The sequence below is a fragment of the Mycetomoellerius zeteki genome, unplaced genomic scaffold (assembly GCF_001594055.1).
Source record: "Mycetomoellerius zeteki isolate Tzet28-1 unplaced genomic scaffold, Tzet1.0 scaffold433, whole genome shotgun sequence".
NCBI classification, from domain to species: Eukaryota; Metazoa; Arthropoda; class Insecta; order Hymenoptera; family Formicidae; genus Mycetomoellerius; species Mycetomoellerius zeteki.
Window position 1 is genome coordinate 744,644 of NW_017257428.1, and position 19,450 is coordinate 764,093.

General features: G+C 40.1%; 1 protein-coding gene and 1 long non-coding RNA gene across 2 annotated transcripts in view; one reads left to right on the forward strand and one right to left on the reverse strand.

The window, feature by feature from the left end:
- Positions 1-936: 936 nt before the first annotated feature.
- Positions 937-3,565, reverse strand: Mettl2 (methyltransferase-like protein). The gene is made up of 6 exons (XM_018454359.1): positions 3,299-3,565; positions 2,468-2,620; positions 2,025-2,339; positions 1,793-1,906; positions 1,408-1,580; positions 937-1,240 (listed from the first exon to the last, which is right to left on the reverse strand). The coding sequence occupies exons 1-6, from the start codon at positions 3,406-3,408 to the stop codon at positions 1,101-1,103; spliced, it is 1,005 nt and encodes a 334-aa protein (XP_018309861.1). The 5' UTR covers positions 3,409-3,565; the 3' UTR covers positions 937-1,100.
- A 12,302-nt stretch (positions 3,566-15,867) lies between these two features.
- The window catches only part of LOC108726702 (uncharacterized), a 19,001-nt gene continuing 15,418 nt past the window's right edge, over positions 15,868-19,450 (forward strand). The window contains exons 1-2 of the long non-coding RNA XR_001936817.1: positions 15,868-16,967; positions 18,080-18,533. This is a non-coding gene — a long non-coding RNA (uncharacterized lncRNA). The remainder of the gene's footprint in view (positions 16,968-18,079; positions 18,534-19,450) is intronic.

Sequence of the window (19,450 nt, forward strand, 5' to 3'; positions counted from 1 at the left end):
CAACATTCTTCAATCTTTGATTAGAGAAATAGAGTTTAATGGAAGGATGACAAAACTTTTAAATCAATCTGATATTTATGTAAGTGTAAATAATATCCGTGAACTCAACCATGGTTTGGTTGTGGTACATTTTTGTTCATGGATCCCCTGAGTTATATTATAATTTTAAAAAAGGAACAACACCGCTATGATAGCAAATGGCAGCAGACATGCATAAGCTTGTCAAAATCTATCTGTCAAACTGTGCAATTAAATTATTTTAATATTACATTGCTCTATTATATCCAATCCTTATTCCTCATTTTACCTCTAATCTGAAAAAGAGCTTACAGTTTATTTCAATATCACGTATATTTCATCATAAAGTTAATTAATATAAATAGAATATTTTGAATCATTTCAATTATTAATTTATTACAAAATTCAATTTCTATTAAATTTAATTTTGAAGTTAATGTACATTAATCTTGTGAAAATGAAAATTTTATTACATGTGTGTGTGTGAGAATATTAATAATGTACAAATTCTTTTAACGATGATAACATTGCTATATCATTATGTGTATTATGGATATTAATGTCTTAACATAATTATACGTATATGTTGACATATTTACACTGTTAAATCTATAGTGTCAAATTTATATAACTTAACGTGAGTCGCCACTGCTCCTACTCAATCATATCGTTATTTTATACTAAAACAATGGTTATATTTGACACTATATGTATAGTGTCAATTTGATACTATATAGTGTCAAATTGACACGATATAAAGTCAATTTAACTATCGTTTTGGTAAAAAATAATATATTTAATAGGAGCAGTGGCGACTCACGTTAGGTTAAATTTGACACTATAGATTTAACAGTGTAATCTTAAAAAAATTACATATTTAAATACTGTAGGACAAGTTGACTTTATAGATTCGGGGAGTTATGTTTAAAATGAAAATCGATTTTTAGTGTACATTGAGTAAACATCTAAAATCTCGAGAACAATATATAAAAATATATTTCTATTATTTTATTTACTGATTATTATCATAAATCTTAGATTTTTAGTAGAAATTCGATAACGATATTCACATTAAGTAGCTTCTACGACGGCTTTCGATATTTCGCCTGTACCCATACTCTATACATTTTCAACTGTTTACCTCTATTAACTTGCAGCCTTCTGTCCATGAAGTTTTGTTCCTCGATGAAACCATTACCGGTAAATAATTTTCTAATATTCTCTGAAAAAATTTCAATAAAATGTTCGATGAAACGTTAGGAGCATCAAATTTTAATTATTAATAATTCAATAGACTATGCTAATTCTAATCTGGAAATTTGTTCATATAGCAATAAGAATAACGTATTTAGATTACAATACTAATTTAACATTTTAAAGTTTACATACCTTGAGAAAAAAAGTACACTCTGGTGCCATCTCCACGCACATAGAAATTCTCACCGAGGCAATTACCCTTCTTAAATCTCAATTGCGCTAAATCGTGTCTGCCATAATCACGAAATAAAATTATTCCACCTGGTTTAAGATACCTGTACATTTGCCGCATAACATGTTGCATCCTACAGAATATATCAAGAAAAATATTAACAACTTTATCTTTTCTGTCCAAGACTTTTTAATTTGCTATTTTAATTTTCCACATATATAATATTGATATTTATATTTATAAAATTTGTTATTAGTTTGGAAATATACAATTTGTTCATCTAAATTTATATATTTGTATATATATTATATATAAGATATTAATAATCAGTAATATTAAACATACTTGTCAGGATGAATGGCAGACAATACGAATATAAGAACGATGATGTCTAAACTTTCAGGCTCAAAAGGAGTTGTCCACATTTCTTGAGTTACGTCCAAAACAAATGCTTTACATCTAAAACAAACAAGTTGTACAAATGTATTTACGCATTATGTGGCGTAGATAATTTACGCTACTATACTTTCTATTAAATGATGTTAAATAAATTTAAACACATTTTAGAAAATTTTACCTATCTACATTATATGTAGGATTTTGTTGTAATATATTAATGGCTTTCGCCGAAAAATCACAACAATATATAAACAGCTTTGGGTCTGTATTATACATGAGTATAGGGAATACAGTGTTTCCTACACCACATCCTATTTCCAATATTCTACAATTGTCTTTACATGGTAAATCGAGGATTTTTATGTGTTTTTCACCACATTTTTTATCTTCATCTGTAAATGCAGCTCTCATGGGCCTTTCCATGTCCTGTTTTATGGTATTAGGTGCCAGTTCTGGAAACTCAATTAGCAACCAATGCCTGTCTTTAAAAAACCTACAATAATAAATGCATTAACTAAAAATTCATTGCACTGATTCATTGAATAAATAATATTAGATTGATTACATTATCTAATATTCTAAACAGTAGAGAAAATATTTTTGCTTAGACCGCATACATACCCATTATTATGTATTCCATAAAATTTGTCCCAATATTTATCTGCTTCAATTTCATATTTAAAGAGTTGCTCAGATGACATCGTAATAGTAGAATTTTCATCTACTTTCTGTTGCGCTAACTTCTCTTGTTCTTCATCCCATGTAACATTATCCCTTTTAGAACAGTAAATTTAATCATTAAATATTCAATCATTAAGGGATAGATATATTGAAGTTATAACGAAATTGAGACTTTACTATCCTTTTTCCAATATCAAATACATATAAAACAGAACATAGCAATTATATAAACAGTTGATATATATAAAATTATATTACTTATATTATTTTATTATATTTAATAAAATAAATTTTAATTTTAATGAATGAAATAGATGTGAAATAAAAAATAAACGAGCAAGTAAAAAAAAATATAACAATAACAATCTTTACACAGTTCTTAAATTTAGTTGGTTGCATTTATAACAAAATAAATACAAAAAAAGGAAATGAGGAAAATAAAAATAAAGCATAAAATATTGGGTATAATATTTATTACGTATGAAATCATATAAAATAACATCACGAAAGTGATGAACCCAATCGAAAACAGTTTCTAGGTTAGAGTACGCCTATCATACAACAAATACACATAGTCTAAAATCAATCAACGATTGTTCAAATAAAAGAAAAAATATATATTCAAATTTAAAAAAAGACAATCACAATAAATATCGCGGTTAATATAAGTATTTTTTTTTTACTCTGCAGCTTCTTTTAGGTTAGGCTGAACACGCGCTCGGTCGAATTTCAAATCGAGCAACGTCACACGCGCGTGGAGCCACGACGTACCATGCATTGTGCTGGAAGACGTTTCCATCGTGCGGTAAATTCCGCGTTCCGAATTGTGGCCTCCTCGTTTCTGGGTCGTCGTTATCCGCGATTGTCGTCACTCCAGCCATGTTCGACAACGCGCCAGCGAAACGACACGCGGCGTGACGCGGCACGCCACACGAGGTTCGTTCTCACACGCAGCGTGACATTCATTAACATCCATACAATCTTCAGTAACTCTACAGCTAATAGAGATCCATGATTTCTAAGATAGATGTCAATAAATGCTTCTAGACAAATCTACCACAGACATCCACGAGACGTCAATTAGAGATGTATATAGTTTAGGACGCGGCACCGCCGCTAGATGGAGACAGCAGAATTTAATTTCTTATATTTAAAAAAAAGGAGAGGTAGCGAAATTTTTCTCTTCACTTACTATATGTTTTAAAGAAGATTTCTTAAAAGAGAGAGTTTCCAAAATTAGTCTAATCTGTAAATGAAAGTAAATGGACAATACGATTTTGTTTAATTTCGTATAATATTAATTAATTGAGGAATCTGATATATATTGTTAAATATTAGTATTTTGTGTTTGCTGAGAATCTATTTATAAAATTTTAAAATTAACATCTATTAGTCGTCTATTAAAGAATTGTGAAACATCTACGATCAATCTATATAATTTCTGCAGAAACATGAATGCGAAATGTAGAACTATATGGATATCTGATGTGTGTCTAATATCTCTGTTTCTATCAATCTCGGTTTAATTATTACACTTCATCTTTTTCTAATTCTTATTAGAAAACGATGAAGAGAGGATTAAACTGGAGATTAAAGTTAATCTACATTGATACAAATTTAACGGACATTGTACTCAGAATTAGAAAAAGATAAAGAGCTGGTTGAACCGAGATTAATTAAACTATGTTGGTAGAAATTGCTATAATCCGTGGAATTCTTTTCAACTGAACTTTCTGCACAGGAATGCGTTAATTCAAGGTATATTATTTTATCCTTAATTGCTGTTATTCACCAAATGTTAAACAAGGATAAAATTATATCTGAGTGTATATAAAATTTCTAAATACATAAATTCAACTTTTTCTCTCCATATTGGAGAAGAAATGATGAACCATGTAAGAAATTCGAAAGGTTAGAAAGAACAGGACTATAGTTGCACGTTCCCTCGTTTCGGCACTTTCGATATGAAGACCTAGCGATTGCAACCATACCATTTGTATTGATTAATTACATAAAACCGAAGATATGCAAAGTAAATCGATTTGAAGAATGATAACCCATTACAAGATTAGATTAGAGAAGTTTTCCAAACAGAACAACAAGTCACGATAACGTCAAAATGATTAAAATGAATCGGAAATGATTGAAAAATGACTTTTAATGATCATTTCGAAGTCATTTTGATATAATTTTGTTATCATAATGATTTGTTGTTCTGCCTGGGATTATAATTAGGATCTGAAAATAAAATACGCGCATTTTTTAACAGGGAGATGTAAACAGAGAAATATACAACTAATACAGCTAAATGAAACAGAATCACTCTCATCTTATTTTCTGTCTCAAAATAACATCAGACGTGATAAAATGAAACGAGTTAACGAATGGAACGATAATGACGTCTTGTTCTCCAAACAGATCCTATATATTTTATGATGAACGAGAATATGAAGCACTTCGGAGACGCCAATCAAGTGTCTCCACCCTCTTTTTTTTCTCTCTCTCTCTCTCTCTCATAAAATTAAGGATCCGTTCATTCTTTTCGGCATGCAAATAGAATTATAGGCCGCGTATTTTCGCGGCGGCGTGCGTTCGATCGCGCGCGCGGCCGCAGGATCAACGACCTAAGGAAAGTGAGAGAAAGAGGGAGATATAGGTTAGGTTGAGGGTATGCGCGCGAGGTATGCGGAAGCGGGATGGGTGTGACGCGACGCGCCGCGACGCGAGGGGTGCAAGTTGCGAGGGTGGCGCAAGTTGCGTCACCGGATGCTCTATGTCGTGCAGGGGCGAATCTCGCGCTCGTTGCACTTGGATCCATTTTTCTTCTTCCTCTTGCCTTTATTTCGGCACTCAGACGCGTCCTCTTAAATATCTAGATATCGAATTTTGAAAATACAAATTAGCGCGTCACTTTACGAGCAGTAAAGTTCCGTTGGGATGAATTAATCGATATCCACGAACAAATATACTTCTTCATATTTTGGTACATTTTTGAGTACTGGGTACCTATCATGGAACAAAGTCGGAATGGATTCCGATCGGAATTATTCCGTTTTCTCCAGAAAATACAATAGAAATCTAGGGAATAATTGAATAATTTCGATCGGAATCCATTCCGACTTTGTTCTATAATAGGTACCCTGATATCAAACCTGAGAATGACGAACTTGTTTGCACTTTGTCTCAGAGAATAAATGGATAATTCGATATCTTCATCTGGTCTATTAGTTTCCAAATACAGTATCTCGTTTGGGCCTACTATTTTTAGAAAAATCGATTTTGAAGATACCAATAGGATTAGCGGAGAAGCTGCCCTATTTGAGATTTAGACGAATTATTGAATTAAAAGAAACCCATCTTTATGGATGCAGCGAATAGGGAAAAAGAAATCTTGTGTAAAACTCTGATTTTATACATGTATATTTTAAAATGCATTTACTGTTATACTCTCTAAATCTGAATCAGTGGATAATCACTGATATCAGTGCCAAGTATGCCACTGGTAATCAGTAAATGAAATGTAAGATCCCTATCCTAGCTGATCTTTATTATGTGATCTAACCAACCTTGTTTTAGTGCATAAATTCAATAAATATGGAATTGGAAGATTGAAATTAACATGCAAATATCAGTATTTTAGTTATATAATGCTCGAATATTCTTCCTCTTTTAATTGAACTTCACTGATTATCAGTGCCAAGTATGCTACTGAGTAATTAGTGACTATCCACTGATTCAGATTTAGAGAGTAAAGTAGATATTAAAATCAACAAATAGTAAAAGTTGATGGAGACATATTCAACAATTTTTTAGAGTAAATCCTGGTGTTGGAAGCTTAAAAATTTAGTTTCACAAAAAATTCTAAATCTTTATTGATCATTTTGACATTCTTGTCCTTTCGATCTTTTCTCGCTAATTTTTTTAACGATGCACGCGAAATTTATTCGAGTTCGAAACGTTCATTCATCTCTGTTCTCGAAATTGCAATCGATGTGCAAAATGATGTACACGGCACACAGCGGCCAGAGATACGAATTCACCTCGCCCATCATTCAGCTCACAGGATATTTCCTCTTGCAGTCGCCCCTGTTCGATTCGATCGGCTCTCGCGCGAGGACGTGCCGCGATCGTTCGTACGCGAGAATGCTTTCCCGTCGGCGACACAGCCGATAGCCCTTCGGTAAAATGAGAGACGAAGCATGGAGGGCGACGAGAGAGGACGCGAAGAGGTGAGAAGAGGAGCGTGCGCGCGATTCCTGGCAACCGGTTGCCAAGGGCCACGAGGTCCTCGCGCCGCTCCTGCATGCGCCGCCTCGTCGTGGGTGGCTACCGTGACGTCCTAATCCTGCCGCGAGTCCCTAGGGGCGAGATCGATACACACCGTGATCCGTTTCCCTTTCCCTTTCCCTCCCCGTCCTTCTCCGCCGCGGCCGCTCCCGTGTTTTCGCGCGCGACGGGTTAGCGCTCATCGATCTCGCTCGGCGAACTCTCATCGGAGACGAAAAAAAATGGATGGAGGGGGGTAAAAAATAAAAGGTGAAAAAACGGGGAAAGCTTGATTCTCGCTCATCTACCGAAAACTGATCTCGCGTGATTTAGCTCGTATAATCGCGAGACACGCGTCGCTGGAAAACCGTTAAATTCGATCGAAAGTAAAGGTCGCAGGAGCTTCTTATTAACTCGATTTGGATTCATATTTCTTGCCCTCTTAGTGAGATTTCATAAATCTTGCAGTTTCGTTAAATGAACTTCCTGTGAGAAACTCGGGTCCAACAATCTCACAATGAGTTTTCGATCGCAGCGAGCTGTATACTTAGTGGAACTCACGCTTATACTGGAGGTCATTAGCATTAGATACATCCAAAATTTTTTAGCTCTACCCCAAAATATACTTCTTTATTCTTACTGCACCGAAAAATAATCTCGTTTAAAAAAATATATGAATATAAATTTATTACGCTTAATTTAAATTTAACAGCTTGCAAATCAAGGATCAATATCGATACGTTAGAAATATTTGACCTAGGACAAGTTCGACGCGAATGCAGCTTCTTCCTTTCGATCCTTTCGGATTCTGCGGACTTTAAACAGACTTTCTTGAAAGACCATTATTGATTCCCTCTTCGGACAATCCTCATGGCAATCCGCAAAGAGTCTTATCCGCAGCGCTACTTGGACCCTCGGCCAATCGTCATCTTGCATTCTTTTGTTCCTGCGACCCGCAAGGTTTGGCGACGAAAAGAGGGACGAAGAGGAAGGGCAAGGTTTGACCTTTTCGAGGGGACGGGCGGGACGGGTAGGACAAGGGTTGGTTCGACGCCTGTCTTTTGGGGCATCGGCCCTTGCCTCGCCGAGGCAGGGTGAGCAGGGGCGGGTGAGGAGGACCTACGCGTTATTGAGCGACCATTTCCCACAAAGCGCAGACGAGGGCAACCACCCCGACGAAGCGCGCGGAATCCTCTTTCTCTCTCCCTCTCTCCCTCCCCCCCTCTCTCTCTCTGTCCCTCCGTCCTCACTCCAGCCCGACTTCTCTACCCTCCGCCCTCCGCCCTCGTCCTTTCGTCCCTTTGCGCGCTGCTCTCCCTTCGGTCTGCTACGAGCGGGAGAACCTTTCCGAGACACGGATAATGCACCACCTGCATTGACGCATCTTCGAAAATTTTCAGCGTATTTTACTCCTCGGTCATTGGCCTTAATTCTATACCTTCCATAATTTTGAAACTGTTTCTAAACTACCATCAAGCTTATGTTGGATTATATTACAAGAGAATAGAGATTTTTAGATAGAGAGAAAGAGAGAGAGAGAAAATTTAAAATTAGTTTAATATTATTTAATAATATTGAGAATAATAAAAATGAAAGGAAAATAAATCGAAAAATAAAATAATGAGGATTTTCAATATTTTACATAAAATCTAAAATTATATCTATGTATTTCTTTATCATAATATTTTAACGTATAATATATTATTTGTGGAGATTATATGTACCATGTTCTAGTGAAGCTCCATTTGGGGTCGTTGTCATTTATCGATTGAATTCTAGAATTACTCGATATCTCTCGCGCTCGGAATAACTAGATTATATTTCGAAAATGAGACAAAGTATTTGCGCAAAATAGAGGTGATTTAAAATTAAGAAATATATCCTTGAGACATCTCTAAATAATCCTATGTCTATATTATAAATATCCAAAAAAATACCTATATTTATATTGGAAGAATTGACGAAGAAGTGCAACAATTATGAGAAAAAAATCTCTTAAATAGTAGAGCGTTTTTGCAAGTAGAAGCGAAATTATCTATTCCTGATAAAACTGCACAGATAAAACGTAAAACTACAGATGTAAGATAAAACATTTTTTCATAAACAATGATTTTTTACAATAGTTTAGAGAAAAAGAAAGCACCCTCGTGCGACTCTCGTTACGTCGGGGAGGGTTGATTCGCGCCGTGCGATTCCACGAGCGAATTCGGAGGGCATAAGCCCCCCTTCTGCGGCACCACCCCGCGCACACCGGCGGAATATATAATCTCGAGGTCATTGCCCGAACGATCTTTGGGGGTACCGTGGTGCCTGCAACGAGGGTGAGAGACGCCTCGGAATACCGGACGTGGCTATCGACCACCATTTTCCCCAAAAGACAAAAACGCGAGTCCGTAATGGCGCGCGTCAGTCTCCCGACGATAACGTATCAACAAATATGAAAACAAAGAGGAAACAGTAATAATAATTCAACTGCACGGATTCTGAATCGTTTCGTGCGATATGTATTTCCGCGATAAGTGTTTCTCTTTTAGGAACGTCCTCCAAAATGAGCAAATAATGCAAAATCGATTCTGACACGGTTCCTTTTCGAAAACACGTTTTGATACTATTGCGAGATGTATTTGAACTACACTAGATTTATATTAAATAAAACAATTAATAAAAAATAATTAATTAAACGGTACTGTACGGTTTCTTGGATTCAAGTATTGGAAAAATGATTCGTTGTTAATTCCACATTTAGAAAAATGCGTATGTCAATATTAAAAATAGAAAATTATTATAACGTATCAAAAGATTAAAGTTTCAGTTTGTCTCTTTGAATTCAGCTCTGAATTGACCGAAAAAAAATTACCTTACATTGAAATACCGTATATAACCGAAACACCGTTATATGAGAGCAACATCTCGCTTTCGTCTCATTATAATGATTTATATCACTATATATCGGATAAACAGGCGCAAATAGGATGGAAAATAGCACGGATAATCAAGATGATTGAATCGTCGATGCCTTCTGCGTCATCCGATACAACATCAAGCTGTATTCCACTGTCGTGTGGTAGGCCGATGCGATCGTTTTAATGGTATGCAAATTACCAGGTAAATTTCGCGCGCGAGCTTTGTCGAGTGGGAGGCAGGCGAGTTGGACAAAATTGAAAGGGTTGGCCCGTAGTGATTGTTAAAAAACAAATGAGAAATGCGGCCACGCGGCTGTCCCTCGATTAATTACGCTAATGGAAACATTTTCGCATTCGAGTTGTTGCAACAGTTGCCGGTCGATATAATGCATATATGCGAAGAATATACGAGTATATTGATGAAGATTCGGGCAAAGTTATGGCACAGGAAACGACATTTCAATAAGCTACGTATTTGTAAGCAATTAATTAACAATTTAAACGTATTTTATTCGACAGACGGAAGGGAGTGCATCTTTTAAACGATTACCCAGATCGATACATTTCCAAAATTTTCATCCGGAGGGAGGACAATGGCATTCGTGAAGCGTACTCACAAGGTACTGTGATGTCGTGGCATGCGACATACGAATGTAGATACGTAGAGATACCGGGGCGCCCGGTATCTATTTATAACGGCGACGGATCACAGGGCGATTGACCGCGTGGCCTTGACTTCCGGTTGACCCGACTATTCCCTCCCTCCTTAGGAATTTTCGTGTGATTCGCAGAATTTTCCAAAGGCACCGATACCGTTTTCTAATTAGAAATACTCGGTAATTATTAAAAACAGTCCTTTATCAGCGATATCTTCGCAAAGTAGTTTGAATTAGAATTTTCAGCAACGCTACGTTAACTTCTCTGCAAATGAAACAAGTACATGCAGTTTATTCTTCGGAAGGAAGGAGAAGGAAAAGATCAAATTAAAAGAATAGAGTGCAGAATCTGAAAGAACAGATTTTGTATTACAATATAAAAATTGTGAAATTATACATCAAGACTGTAGCCTCCAAATTTCGGTAAACTGATTAAGATGATTAGGTAGTAGATTAATTGAGATAACAGGAACAATAAATAATCTCGAGTTCAATACGAAAAAAATAAACGATAATATCTATGTTTATTTGAGTCTGTTCAAAGTGCGTTTTTTCGTATCTGAAAAAAGTCGAAACTCGCCGAAAACGATGTCGACTTCGATTCCCGTTCTCGGGAATGATCGACAATATATGGATGACATCGACGAATGTCCAATCTGGTCTGCGATTTCGTTATTTACATCAAACGATCCGCCGCGAATGACTGTTTAGTTCGCCCCTTCGCACATCGCTTCCTTTTTCTTCGTACCGCGTCTTTCTTCCTTTCTTTTTTTTCATCGTTTTCTTTTTTCCAATCGCTCGGGAACCTGTTCGCACGAGTGGCAGCAACGGAATGTCCCAAGTGCTGCTCGCTCTCATCTCAGGCCGATCGAGCGACTCCGTAATCGTTCTATACTACGCAAAGATTTTGTTTAGTCCCAAGCATTTATCAAAACATTAGTTTTAATGAGCTTTAGTTTTTTTCCAAATATCATTATTAAAGACAATTAATATTAATAGTAAAATAGAGTGCAACTGTATAAACGATAGTATTAGTAAATGGTTAACTGTATAAAATATTAATTATATATACACTGAAAAAAAAAATTGGCTGCTGCAACCAATTAAAAATGCTATGCCATATTTTACCATCTAATTTGCTGCAGCAGCCCAATCTTTTTTTCAGTGTACTAGATTAATAATTTTTAAGTAATAGCGATATATTTATTCAATTAGTATATGCAACACATTTTTTGAGATTAAGCTACCTTAATTAGCTCTTCTAGACAAGCTGGAAAACAGTAATACGCTTGTCCGAATTCAGCGGCAATCCTCTTAGGGTTTACGGATAGGACTTAACGCATATAAGCCATGGATCCGCAAAGCGCAAAGCAAGTGGCTTTTGGTTTTGACCGAACGTAAAAATATATGATCTTGCAAGAGAATTATATTAATTAGAATAAGTGTGAAAGGGAAGGAAGGAGAGAGAAGCTTGTAAGAGATTCGCGGAGGTGGATGCCGAGGAAGATGCCGAGGAACGAAGGCTAACGACCTTGACCTTGTCCGTGATGTGTGAGACTGTGTGCGTTTGTGATCAAGAAAGAGAAAGAGAGAGAGGGGGGGAGGGGGAATGGAGGAGAAGAAAGAGAGTGAGAAATGCGAACGACACGAGAAGAGACATCGGTCAAAACCGATGGCCTGCTTTCTTGAACGTTCCTCGATACGAAGACGACGAGAATGAACGAATCCAACGAGATTCGAGATAGACGAGGCCCGATGACTAAGACAACGACGCCGGGTGTCCTCGATGAACCCTTGCAAGTGGCAAAGTGACTGTGCTGTGACACATCGTGCATAATGCACTGCTTAACTCTAGCAATTCTAATAGAGGAGAGAGCGGAAAAAGACTGAAGGCGAGGGAGAGAGAGAGAGAGAGAGAGAGAGAGAGAGAGAGAGAGAGAGAGAGAGTGTTTGACATAGCATTATACATATATACATTGTTTTGCGACAATCTTTTTCCAGCAAGTGTGGCAAGTTATTTTAAACTGAGGAACTCGGTAATACTTAGAAATGACGTTTATAAGACATAAACAAGTTACACAGATCTGTTTACAGCTTGATATTCTCGATACCAGTAACTCGAGTTTCCGGTATTCGATTTTACCGTTAATTTCAGATTCCATCAACCAAGTTTTCTTCAATTAGGCTAAAGGCTTTCAAATTTACGATTGGTTCAATCCGTAATATTAATCGGCCTTTATTAGAGACGTTACGAGGCAACGCGAGAATTGATTGTCGAATCGCATATAATAGGTCTCAAGGCCGTGTTTCGGGCAATAAGATTGAGCTTATTTTCACTTATTTTACAGAATCGCGATTACGATTATGTATCACAAACACTTGATTGATTCTCCAAGAGCTATCTCGAAATTAGTTTCTCGACCGAATTGCTCAGCAGAAACTGTAAATATGAACTTTAGTACTTTAATCGAACTTGCTCTTTGAAAGGAAATTGCACATGAACTGAGATATTATTATTTCCATTTTTAATCGTAACACGTTAACGTGTTTCATCGTTATGATTTGTCTAAAATCTCTGTTCAGGTACCGTGAGAAAATGTGAGTTTTCATCAGCACATTTCCATCGTTACGATCATTGAACGGTCAGAAATTCATTATGTATTTTCTACTTAATTCGTTCTAATTCAGTTTTGATCTACTCATAGTTTATCATATATAGTTTATTTGACTATTATCATCCATTTAGAAAAGTTTTATTGTCGTGACAAATATCTTATCGGAAAGCAGAGGTGAATAAATTTTTAAATAATTTGAAATATTTATTCAGCTGCAATGTGGTTTTATAATAGATAATATTTCTGTCCAAGAAAAGATTATTCCTTTCTCATATCATTACTCATTTTTTCTATCTTCGCAAAATGTTAATAATTAGGATTAATGTATACTTCCGATCGCTATCTCCTCGCAACAATCGCACATCGATTTACTCGCACGACATCCAGCTCGTCAATGAGACGCACATCGGCGAGTCGACGACCGGAAAGCTGCGCGGGGTGTCGCGGCGATGGAGGGATGCTGTCCGCACCGCGTCGAGTCGAGCCGCGTCGCGTCGCGAGGAAAAGAAGAGAAAATTGCACAGAAGGGCGGGAGGGAGGGAAAAATCCAGCCCGCCGACTCCTGACCTCCAGGAGGAGTAGGAGACGTGAGCGAGGTCGTTCTGCGATCGATCGATAAACGCGCTCACGCTCTGCATCCAAGGTGCGAAGGAACTCGGCGTACGGAGAGAAAGAGAGAGAGAGAGAGAGAGAAGAGAGGGAGGAAAGAGAGGGGAGAGAAAGGAATCGGTAGATAGAGAAAGAGAAAGACAGGATAGGGAGAGAGATCGCGAGAGGGCGCATATGCGAAAGGAGGAAGATCGAGAAGGAAACCGCCCCTGTCATTTATGTGATAAATATTATTTCTCTTTATACGCAATGTTGCTAATGTTTACAAATATAAATATTCCGTGAATTGGTAAATACATTTGAAATCATTGTTTTCAACTTTAACGCATTCGCGATTTTAATCAACATTTGCATTTCAAAGATGGAATACAATAACCGAATTATTATAGGTACTCGGACAAATATATAAATTTCCAAATATACGTGACAAAATATATGTTTACATTTATTGAGTAAATTATTCCAATAAAAATAAAATAATTATTATAGGCTGTTATCAATTTTGTTCTTCAATTTTCTTTCTTACGTATATTCCCATATATTCTGGACAAAATATTGTTCTTTAATTATTTTTCCTGTATTTCTCTTTTTTATCGAATCGTTTTTTTTATTAATAAAAATGAAAAAAATAACCGCGTTAGAGGCTTTCTAATATTTTTGAGTTTATAGGATTCCGGCTCTGATTGAAAAAAATGAAACAATAATAATTCAGTAGAGAGTTTGTACTGGTTAGATATACAAAATTTTTCCAAGAGCACCCCTGCAGAGACGGCGAAAGGATCGGAACAATCGATCCTTCGGTCTGCGGAAAGAGAGCGCGAGAGCCGGCTTCTTCCTCTCGCTCTCCTCGTCCCTCTCTCTGCGTCTCTCTGGACCCTATCTCGCTTTCTCTCGACTGCTCATCCGTTTCAGCGTTTCAGGTAGCCGAACTACGAATTCCGGAAATTCTCTAGAGAAACGGACTTTGTACATGGCCAAGCAAATTGTACAAATGAATGCGCTACGGGGATTTAAACAAACTCAGCTACTCAGAGATCAAAATCGAGAATTAAATGAACCTTCGTTTGTGAGAAAAATTTCGTCACGACAGCCTATACAGAGACTTTGTGGGATAAAGTCTTCAGGAATGTTTTCAGGATATTCAGAGGATATCCGGACATGGATATAATCCATGGGGGGGGGGGGACCTAAGCCAAGGCCCCCTAAATCTTAAATAAAAAATTAAATTAAATTAAAAAAAAATAATTAGAAAAATTATACACAATTACGAAATATGGTTAACGAGTATTCATAAGAAATTAATTTTCAAAAAGAAAGAAGAATTGAAGGTGAAAGTTGTAGAAAGATTTTCTGAGAATCCAAAACGGCTAATAGTATTATAAATTGAAGTTTTGCCATTTCGAAGTATCAGTTTACAATTTTAAGAAAAAAAATTAAGTAAGTTAGTACATTAAATATGTGATTTACCTACTAGTAATTAATTAAAAATAATATAAAACAAATCCAATAGTCCGTATCACTCGACTACTCCACCCCCCTCACGGGTTAAAAAGTCTCAACTCCAATTTGATTCCCCCTCCCCCAAACAAAATCCTGGCTACGCCCATGCATACGGACGTCCTAGTTGGACATTTTTAGAATGTCCTTCGGAGATCTGTACTAAGTGGGAGAGTATCTCAGGATTCCGGACAAAAGATTCCGTCACGTATTCGCGAAGATCTACTCTCTCTTTTCACGTTATCATTATATTATCCGACGTTATTGACTCGTACGTGATTCATCCGTTCAGGTTAGTAATGAGCACGTTTTTTTTCGTGCAAGCGAGTAGACTAAACACGCGGTTCGATCTTTGCGTGGCTACAGTGAATGGATGAGCGAGGGTGAGCGTACGCGTCGTCACCCAACCCTCTCCTCTTCGATGCTTCTCCCCCTCCTTTCTCTCTCTTTCTTTTGTTCCTAGCTTCTCCTACGTGGCTTTCTTTACATTTTCACTTTACGAGTTTATTTCAGTCAGTGATTCTGACTTTTAATTAGCAACGACGTGCCACCGTCCGCCTGGCACTTGCAGGACGTTCGGCACAATCGGTACTCGATCGTTACTCATTGATGAAGGTATTTTTCATTTCTTCTCCCTATCTTTCGTCGCGATAGGTACGACTATCGTTTCCAAGTGAAAACGATCTGTTTTCGGACAGAGTTCAATAGGACTCTCTCGGAGGAGAACGAGCGTAATGAATGTTTTCCCTCCCTCCCTCTCTCCTCCCTCTTCGTCGTTCCGCTCGCTCGCCGCATTTCCCCCCACCGTCAATCTACCGCCATCGCGGCGCTCCGCGCGTTTCGCACTACTGCCAACTGCAGCACATCGAAACTCGCCGGCGTGGCCGCGTCACCGGTGTTCGTCCGATCCTTTTCTCGCGTCTCGTTTCGTTGTATCGTGCGCTCGCCGAATCGGCCGTCTTCGTCGGGTCGGCGGCGCGACCATTCGCTTTCTCTCGCTCGCGTCCAACGTCGACCGAAGCGACGCCGAATCTCGCGCGTGTGTTGAGTGGCGGCAACGCAGACAGGCGCGGCCGCCGGAGCCCCCATCGTTCGGTGCGGCTGACGGCAGCGCCGCCCATCGGCGACTACCCTCAGTTTCGGGCAAGATGGGCGCACCTCGCCGGGCAGTAGCTTAGTCTCTACCTACAAGACAACACACACATTAAATGTTTCCTATAGTAACAATTAACCAATTGTACATTAATCTTATTTAAGGGAAACACGGAGGAGAGAGAGAAAGAAAGACACTCCACACGCTCCGTACTACACGTTCTACACGCAAGCTCTATTTTTGTAATAACGCGCCGTAAATTAAAAAGTAGTGTGTGCTCACCCCGCGAGGCAACGCGGTGTATAATTTGTACGACCATTGAGATAGGAAGGAAAGAGCCGTTCTATCGTGGAAGAGGGTATCGAGATAGAGAAGTGGTGCGCGGGAAAACGAGGAGAACCGTAAACGAGACGACGGAGGAAGAAGTGAACGAGAAAGCGGCAGAGGAGTATTAGAGAAAAAGGAGCGGCCGTTTGTGTGTGTGCGTATGTGTATGTATGTGTGTGGTGCGCGTGTGTGAAGCAACGGCTAGTAGTTTAGCTTGGTGGTGATCGTCGTGACGGCGACGGCAACGGCATCGTCGACGTCGGCGCCGAGAGTGAGCGAGGCGCTAGGAGGTCGTCCCGCTGGTTTCGTTCTCCGCGGGAACGGAGCGACTAGGAGAGAAATTCGGAGGATCGTCCCGGCGATCTACGGCGGTTTCGTGCCGACGCGACGCCGCCTCCGACGCTCGGCGACAGTAGCGGCCGGGCAGCGGCGGCAACGGCAGCGACGGCAGCAACGGCATCGCGTTTGAAACGAGTAAGCGGCCGATCTACACTCCCTCGGTGCAGTTTTACGGTCGGTCGCGCGGCGCCGCCGTTAGTCTCTCCGTTTCGCGGCGCAACGCGGCGCAGCAGCGTGCGCTCTTTTTCTATCTCTTTTCTCCGTTTCTTTTTCTCTTCGAGGAAACCCTCGTCGGGTGTGTGCAGTGCATGCGTGGCGTGCATGCGTGCGTGCATTCGTCCGTTTCATCGGTCATTTCGTATATACGTGTGTAGAGTAACGAGAAGAAAATTAACGACGGCGTCGTCATCGTCGTCGTTGTCGTCGTCATCGAATACGCTCGAATACGCGGAAAAAGGTGCTCGAGCGGCGAGTGTGTACAGTACGACCGACCGACAGACAGACTAACCGGCCGCCGGTGCGTGCCGTGCGGTAATTTAAAAGCGATAAGAGTGGTGAAAAGTGCGCTCCACACGATCACGACACACCCTCTTGACATCCGTCGCTCGCATCGCCATCGGCTCGGCAGCGGCCTCTCTTTCTCTTGAATCCCCTCCCCCCTCTATCTCTCTCTCTCTTCCCTTTCTCTTCCTCTCGTTATTCCATCTCGCTTCTTCCTCCATAATTTACAGAATCGCCAACGTATCTCTCTTTCTATCCTTCCCCTCTCCCGCATTCTTCTTCGTTTCTAACCGTGCACACGTTCTCTCTCTCTTTTATCTTTCTCTATTCAATGGCGTAAAGTAATTTATCATCACGTTGGATTTCGTGACGAGGACAGTGACGACGACGACGACTGAGCCGTTAAAGGTAGAGGTACGATACGATACGGTACGGTACAGCACGGTACGATCGGTCCCTACCCTCTCCACCCCCTCCTACGCCGCCATTGGGCCATCCCTCGTCGCTGCACGCCGAGCAAGCAGCGGCGTCTCGCCCGGTATTCTTACACTACGTCGCCGTCCTCACACACGTATCTCCAATCTCCTTTCTTTCTCTTACTCTCAGCTTTGCTCCGGTTTCCACCGGGCGGCCGATCGAAAGAGTGCACGAATTCACGTTTCGGTGATCCGTCTATCTGTACGTGCCGTGCCGTGTCGTGTCGTGTCTTGCGAGTGCGCTACAGGGTGTAATTTTTCTCTGCTCAGTTGTCCCATCAGTGCCGGCGGTGAGCGAGGAAACTCGTCGCGCGGTGTTGCAGTGCGGCAAGTGACAACGTCGTCGGCCGCGGAACGGACGAGGACGTGCGAAGGAACGGCGAGAACGAGGAAACGCCGACGAACGAGTGGAAGAGGCGGAGGAGGAGGAGGAGGTGGAGGAGGAAGCGACGGCTGTGCGGGAGGTAAAAAAGGAGGAGGAGGTGAAGGAACCAGAGTGGCGGCGCGAAAGCGACCGGCGGCGACGGCTGACGGTGGTTTTTAGGCTGCGCAGCGTCGCGCCGGCGTATTTTGTTATTGTTATTCTCATCGGCGGCTGTAGTAGCTTCTATCGTTCACCGACGACGTGACGGATTCCTCTACTTTCTACTGTAACAACCACATCGCGACCATGTCTGTGAGAATGGAAAACGTGGCCGCGCGGAAGATCAATTATAAAATGATGGTAAGTACACGATTGTCTGCGACACACACATATATACACGCACACACGCACACGCTCGTTCTCTATCTTTATCTCTCTCTCTCTTCCTTGAATCCTCTCAGCCGATCGACGGCGACGGCGGGTGCGCAGTGCGCGTGCAACTCGCCGCTTACTTCGCGCAGCTCCGTCGTGCGCGCGAGCGCGTGCTAACGTGGCGTGCGACGAGCTCACGATGCTTCGCGCTTTGTATCCCTCACCATCTTTCCCTCTTGTCTCTCGTCGTTATCGCCTCCTATTCCACGGTTTGCGCCAATGGCCCGCGTCTATCGCGTTATCTTCCTGCACATTCCTTTCTTCCACGAGCCCGTAGGACCTTCCATACCGAAAGGACTATGTTTCTTTATAGAATGTGTCGTCACAATTCTGGGAAAATGATACTTGCTTTACGCACGTTTACCTACTGGACTTCTGACCTCCAAGGAACGCGATATCACGACTTATTGTCCAGTTACCTTGGCATTTGTTTTCATTTCTGCTTCTCGTTTTTATGAAAAGTGTAAGAATATATATATATATATTTTTTTTCATTGAAGGTTTTTTTACGCCTCAAAGTGAACAAGATCGAATCCGGGCTTGACGAACGATTCCATTTCCAAATAAATTCGAAATGCAAAAGCATGGTATATTGTAGGTAAAGAAGCGCTTAACCTAACCTAACTTATCTTCTATTCTCTCTCTCTCCTTCCCCCTCCTCTTATCTCTTCCTTCCCCTATGATATGCTTTCTCAAAGTCGCGTTTCCGCACGCGGGCGCTCGCTCGTGTCTCCATCAGAGGTATCGGGAAACATTCGCGTGCGCGCGCGCGCGCGTAGTCGCGGAAAATCCATGGTGGAGTTTTAATCATGGGGGCGGCCGACGAGAGGACGGAGGAACGGCTT